The sequence below is a fragment of the Gossypium arboreum genome, chromosome 8 (genome assembly GCF_025698485.1).
Source record: "Gossypium arboreum isolate Shixiya-1 chromosome 8, ASM2569848v2, whole genome shotgun sequence".
NCBI lineage: Eukaryota > Viridiplantae > Streptophyta > Magnoliopsida > Malvales > Malvaceae > Gossypium > Gossypium arboreum.
The window spans coordinates 124,827,409-124,834,321 of record NC_069077.1 but is presented as its reverse complement, the minus strand read 5'-3'; the positions used below and the strand labels follow the sequence as shown (position 1 = coordinate 124,834,321).

Here is a 6,913-nt window from a genome sequence, read left to right as displayed (position 1 = left end):
GTTCATGTATACAATTGCACACTAAACCATTGTTAGAAAAGAAACATTTATCGAGGATTTTGGATTTTGAATTGGGGAAAAAGGGTGATTATTTTAAAGATTCGGATTAGGAAAATGGGAAATTATCTCTTACATAATCATAAATCATAATCCCTAAACCCATAATCCATAAACCTTAAAATAATAACTCATACACTTTAAACCCTAAACCCTAAACCCTAAACTATAATGATAATTAATTCAATATTTTAAAATTAATACTATTTCTTTTATAATTATATAAGAAAATATTTATCATATAATTAAAAAACACTAACTAATCTAAACTCTAAACTTTTAATCCCTAAACCTTAAACCTTAAAACATAAGCCCTAAACCATAAACCCTTCACCCTTAACCCCTAACCCCTAACCCTTAACACCTAAATCTAAAACCCCAACCCTTAAACCACCTTTAAACCATAATCAAATACATTTAAAACAAATACATTTAATATGGGCCTAAAAATTTGTCCAAGCCACACTAGAAATGAAATTGTTAAGCTCGAAACACTGCCTGCCCTACCTATATTAATTTTTTAACTTATTTAATTAAATAAAAATTTTAAAATATAATAAATCATCAAATTCATTTAAAACAAATATTAAAACAAGAAACAAATAAAAATGATATTAAAACAATTATTAAAACAATAGACAAATTGAAAATATAATAAAAAGTGATTATATTAAAATTAAAAATAAAATATCAATATGATTAAAAATAAAAAAATATACATTTAGTATATAATTTGGGCCAGGCCCGGGCCAAAAAGTTTTTTTGAGCTCGGCCCATTTTCTAAACGGGCCTCATTTTTTTGCCCAAACTCATATTTTGGGCCGATATTTTTACCCAAAAATATATATTTAGTATATAATCCCTTTTAGGAATTATATGACTGTTAGCGGCGTTTTATCGAAAGCGCCGCTAATGCTCTGGTTTTTAGCGCGTTTTACCGAAAGTGTCGCTAATGCTTTGGTTTTTAGCGGCGTTTTACCAAAAGCGTCGCTAATGCTTTGGTTTTTAGCGGCGTTTTACCAAAAGTGCAGCTAATGCTCTGGTTTTTAGCGTCGCTAATGCTCTGGTTTTTAACGGCGTTTTTGGTAAAATGCTGCTAATGCTCTGGTTTTTAGCGGCGTTTTACCAAAAGCGCCGCTAATGCTCTGTTTTTAGCGACTTTTTAACAAAAAATGCCGCTATTGCTCTGTTTTTAGCGGCATTTTTGATAAAACGCCGCTATTGCTCCGTTTTTTATAATTTTTGTGGCGTTTTTTGATAAAACGCCGCTAAAGCCCTATTTTCCTGTAGTGTAAACATCCCATCAATTTTTTTCTAATTTTTTTTGTAATTTTTCTCGGTTTAATTCTATTCTAATTTTTTTCTCGGTTTAATAGAAGTATTGACTTTTAATTGGTTATATTATGCATTGATAGTATCAATACACTATCGCAATTATGAATTGACTATTTTTTTTCTAACAATATTTTAATTGGTTATATTATGGATAGATAGTATCAATACACTGTGGCAATTATGGGTTGACTTTTTTTTCCTAACAATATTTTATTTGGTTATATTATGGATTGATAGTATCAATACACTGTCACAATTATGGATTGACTTTTAATTTTTTTCATTTTAATAGAAGTATTTTAATTAGTTATATCATAGATTGACTTTTAATTTTTTTCTAATTTTTCTCGGTTTAGATAACATGGACAAATTGATAACATCATACATTGTCACAATTATTGACTTTTTTGTTATATTATGGGTTGATAGTATCAATAAATATTTAAAGTTTTTTGAGTTTAAATATTAATATATGTCTCTTATTTTTCAATTTTTTATATTTGTTTGATACATTTTAAAGGAATATGTGTCACCTTTTAAGCATTGCTTGTTTAGTAAAATATTTTCTTATATTATTATTTAATAATCTAGGAAAGAATTTTTACTTATTTAAAAATATAAATGAATTATGTCGATGAATGCCTCTGAAGCTTTCTATATAATAAAATATTAAAATTTACTTCGTTTTCTATATGATGAAAATATATCATTCATTCTCTTTTACAAAATTATCATAACTAAAATAAAAGTAAAATATAAATGTGGAGATTTAAAATTTAATTTCCCAAATATAACCTTCTAATATAATTATTATAATCAAATATGCTAAATTTAAATAGCTGAATACGATGACAAACCTTATTATTCATTTTGGTGTTTATATGTGATGTATAATATTAAATTTAGCTCTTAATTTTTATTAAAATTAATCCTTATACATTAAATAAGTGAATAATACAGTCTTTTATTAAAAAATTTAAAATTGCTTTGTTAAATATTTGTTTTGGTGTTTATATGTGATGTATAATATTAAATTTAACTCTTAATTTTTACATATTTATTCAATTTAACATTTACAATATTTTATTGGAATCAAAGTAAATTCTGAAACAAATAAGGCTAAAGGGACAAAAAGATCTTATAACATATTAAAAAATCAATTCAATCCTTTTAAATTTTAAAAAATCATAAAAATTATAAAAAATTAAAATTAGGTAAGATATTTTCGATCTTTCGATTTCTCCTTAAACACATTATTAAACACATTATTGATTAAAGTAGTAGAGAGGAGACCTTTTTTAAATTTGGAAATGCAATAGTAACATATGTTATGTCTTAACTAACCTACAATTGAATGTGCATCCACATGTAAAGCTTATTACTTGTTTCCTACATCCAACTAGCATCCTATTTTGAGATTAATTTATATTGTAATTTGAAGACATCTAACACTTTAATATCTTGCGGTAATGGTTCGTTTGCCTTTAATAATCACTACAGCAAAACTGATTTTTAGCAGCGTTTTTTTAGGCCTTTAGCGGCGCTTTTAAGCGCCGCTAAAACTATTTGCGGCGTTTATACAAGCGCCACTAAAAACATCTCTATAGATGGCGCCGCTAAATTTTGCGGCGTTTATTTGAAAAAAACGCCGCTAAAAGTCATGGCCTTTAGCGGAGCTTTTACCGGCGCTTTTACCACAAACGCCGCTAAAGGTCATGGTCTTTAGCGGCGCTTTTTCCACAAACGCCGCTAAAAGTCATGAAATTTTAAAAATATATATATAAAAAAGATCATGAAAAATATAAAAAAATTTAAAATTCATTATCAAAATATTGAGAAGAATAATATCCATGATTTAAATATAAATATTTTCTATTAAAATTCATTATCAAATAAAAATAAAAATAAAAATATAGAATCAAAATTAAAATAAATAATAAAAATTAGATTAAATATAAATATAGAATCAAAATAATAAAGCACCAAACTTGTATACTGCCCACCATTATAAGTCACTAAAAACAAGAAAAACAAAATGACTTAATTCATGGAATTCACGAATGTTAACATCAGACATGAGTTTAAAACTTTGCCTTCGGAAGGATGTTCAAAACCAGAATCCACAATAGATTGAAGCAGCTCCGGTTTCAGCAGAAAGTTTCTGAATCCCGAACTGTGAATTCCAACATACCCCCTACACCACATAAAAAAGAACATTGCTTTACACTAAAACTAGCAGATTATATTAGAACATTGTTTACCTTAAAATATGTATAAATTAAAATCAACTAAGGCTAAAATACCTGAGGAAGTGCTTTGACACAGCTGCGATAAGTATAAAGCACTGATGCCATCTCCTTCCCATCCTGGATAAGTGTGTTCTGCCATGCCATCAAATACAAGATCAGAGACTAAAACAAAACACTAAAAAGTTTATCAAAATTTTGCAATTAACTTTAGACTCTAACTAGCTTGGGCAAAAAATAAGTTTTCTAAACCGTTATTATTTTACTATTACTTTATTGAGCCACAGCATCTTTAAATTTGCTACCCCAAATTCAAGGATCTAATATGAGTTCATGATGCAACATCTACAACTGTACTTTAACTGTAAGAGTAAGGATAGATAGCTTGATAGCTGGAGTTTTGGGCATATAGTCCTTTGGGTTTAGGGGACTACAGAGGGTGAGGAAGATAAGGTGGTGGCTTGAAACTAATAGAATTAGGGTTGATTGTAGCAGTAATATAATGTTAGCAGTTGAACACAGAGGTAAAATCATAAAAGTATGGAGGAAGATGACAACGTAAAATGTAAGGATTAACAGCATTGTTTGATGCATTCCCAAACATTACCTAGAAAATAAAAACCATGACGCACCAGTAGACCTTTTATTTACATCATCAACTTTTTTATTCGATGCTAGAGAAATGAAAAAAATTCATAACTTCATTACTTTTAAGTTTCAAAATATTTATGTTCAAATATGATTCAGATGACAGAGATTCAAGTGCCTGCAAACAATTCTTAATTATAAGCAAAAGGAAATAAGGTTTTGTGGGTGCAATTCTAAATAGGGCGAGTGTTTAGTGCACTGGCAGTGCACTTTTTTAACTCCACAAGTAGAGTTACAAATTTGCCACGTGTCCCATTTATTTATATATTATTTTTTTAATTATTTTTATACCCTACATACACTTGTCATAACCCCAACCTAGAGTATGGAATTAAATTCCACTGAGTGTATCAAATATTTTCTTCTAAACAATGTTTAGTTATAGCATGTGGGAGCAACACTTTGTGACAAGCAAGGAAAAAGAGAGAATTCACCTTAAATCCTCAGAGGCTTGTGTTAGACTTCTGGTCAAATTCTCAACCTCCTGAAGCAGACCACTATCACGAAGTTCAGATAACAAAGGTTGCACATCTTCGGCCATGGCTTCAATCTGAAAAATCACTACATCAAATTCAAAATTCTAAGCATGAGGATCCATCAAAAGTTCAGTTTAGAATGCTTATCCAGTCAGCTAGAAAGCAGGGAAACATGTGCAGACTTGATTACTTCTAAATTTATGTACATTAGGCTACAGTGTGGATGTAATAATAAATCATTTACTATTATCAACAGAACCCAAAGAAAAAACAGACCCATTCACTTCTTTTGGGCTTACCAGAACTATCAGCAATATAGTTTAGAAAAAGAAATTTTATCAATAAGACAAAATGTAACAAAGACATTGCACACCTTTGTGAGCAGGGGCTTTGCATCCTGAATAACAGCAGCAACGCGCTCGGCAAGTGAATAGGTGTTGGCAATACCAATTTCCTCCATTTGACGAGCAAGACGGGTCACAATCCCTACTAAGGCATCCAGACTTACCCCTTGTTCCCCCTTTATCTTTTGTCTATCACATACAATTAGGCCTTCCTTAACACATTCTGCATCAAGAGGTCCCACAGAAGGTGATGGAATTGGATCCCGTGGTGTGATGTCAATCAAAGTTTCCATCAAAAGACCAGATTGGTTGACCTCAATCAGCGAATTTCGAGGTATAATAATCTTATCATCTTCAACCTAAGAATGATAGCAGCAATGTTGATGCATACACAAACCAAGCCAAACCAAAACAAAATGTTACAGAAAAATTATTATCCTGAAACATACCTCAACAACAGCTTCTATACTTTTCAGGGAGGGATTAACACGTACAACATTGCCTACAGTCACCCCTCTAATCCTAACAGGTGTTCCAGTGCAAATACCAGATGCCTGAGCAAATTCAAACACCGCTAGGTACTTCCGGAATTTAGAACGAATCTGAAACCCCCTTAACCAAGCCAGACTAAGTGCAAGCGGCACAGTACCTGACACAAGAAACAACCCAACCCCACCTTCCCAAATGCTTCTACGACCAAACCCAAAATCACTCAATGGACGTAATGTTTGTCTCCAAATATTCTGAGGAATATCTAAAACAACAGCAAGCGGATTCTTTTGCTCCGAAGAACTGGATTGTGGGTTATGCTCAGTACTAGCAGACATAGCTCTAACTTTTGCCAACCTCATTCTTAGTTTAGGCGGAAGACATGGCAAAACTTTTGGAGAAGAATGCGGGAGGGTGGTCAAAGTTGAAGATGACAAAGACGGGCATGCTGGAATCTGGACTAATGTATTTCCAACCATTTTCAGAAATTGCAAAGCTAAAACGCTATGAATACTTCAAAACCCGAACTGCTAAGAATACTATCCCTTTTAGCTAAATACAGGACGAAACAATACAGATTCTCTCTAAATGTTCAGCAGCTAAGGCTTCCATTTAACTGAAAGGCAACACAATTGAAATTTAATTAGTTGAACGAAGAATCCATTCTTTCCAATACAACATTGAAGTTAAATTATATACTTAAAATCCATCAATCACGCTTGAAAAAAAATCAAATCAGGTTAGTGACTCTTCGAAATAGCATTAATCACCACCACTTAAAGGAATGAAATTAAGAAGCAAAACCTAGGTTGAAGTTGAAAGAAACAACTCCAGTATCTATTATATTCAATTCATTGCAGTTTAAAGGGAAAGTGAAGAGAAAGAAATCGCGAAGGGGGGAAATTAAGTCCTTAAGATAGAAAGAAAATTCATCAATTTTTTCAACAGTACAATTAGAAGACAAGTGACTGTAGTTCATAAGATATTACCAGTTCACTAATAGGAAATTACGAACCTAAGATTTCACAGTGAGAAGCAGAAGTAAAAAGAGCGATATTCTTGAAATTTTCTCGATAACCAAACACATTGAAAAGAAGATGTAAGGTTTCGTGAGTGAAGAGTGAGTACCTTCAGAGCTAGCTAGGGCTTTTCCCTTCACGAATCGAAGGCCGTAGTTCAGACATTTAACTGATTCTAAATACATAGATGAGAAAAAGAGGGAGTAACGAGCGGGTAAGAGTGAGCGGTATTTTGATTTCCCTTTTTTTGGGGTAAAATAATGGCTTTTTGTGTAGCTTAATTTTTTGCAGCATTTTTA

At 31.4% G+C, this 6,913-nt stretch overlaps 1 protein-coding gene across 3 annotated transcripts; it reads right to left on the bottom strand.

The window, feature by feature from the left end:
* Positions 1-3,316: 3,316 nt before the first annotated feature.
* On the bottom strand, positions 3,317-6,913 carry LOC108458185 (protein TRIGALACTOSYLDIACYLGLYCEROL 2, chloroplastic-like). 3 transcript variants are annotated; one of them, XM_053031554.1, is made up of 6 exons: positions 6,724-6,878; positions 5,556-6,211; positions 5,136-5,465; positions 4,721-4,836; positions 3,696-3,758; positions 3,317-3,586 (listed from the first exon to the last, which is right to left on the bottom strand). In XM_053031554.1, exons 2-6 carry the CDS (start codon positions 6,072-6,074, stop codon positions 3,433-3,435), a joined length of 1,182 nt encoding a protein of 393 aa, XP_052887514.1. In that variant the 5' UTR covers positions 6,075-6,211; positions 6,724-6,878; the 3' UTR covers positions 3,317-3,432. The 3 variants fall into 3 exon arrangements, with proteins under 3 accessions (XP_052887514.1, XP_052887515.1, XP_052887516.1); XM_053031555.1 differs by lacking the exon at positions 6,724-6,878 and adding an exon at positions 6,611-6,705; XM_053031556.1 differs by lacking the exons at positions 3,317-3,586; positions 3,696-3,758 and having other exon boundaries at positions 4,720-4,847; positions 6,724-6,913.

Coding starts and splice junctions, on each gene's coding strand:
- LOC108458185 (XM_053031554.1), bottom strand. CDS start 6,074: ATGGTTGGAAATACATTAGTCCAGATTCCAGCATGCCCGTCTTTGTCA. Junction 3,759..4,720: donor CAAGCCTCTGAGGATTTAAG/GTGAATTCTCTC, acceptor ACACTTATCCAG/GATGGGAAGGAGATGGCATC. Junction 3,587..3,695: donor GTGTCAAAGCACTTCCTCAG/GTATTTTAGCCT, acceptor TATGTGGTGTAG/GGGGTATGTTGGAATTCACA.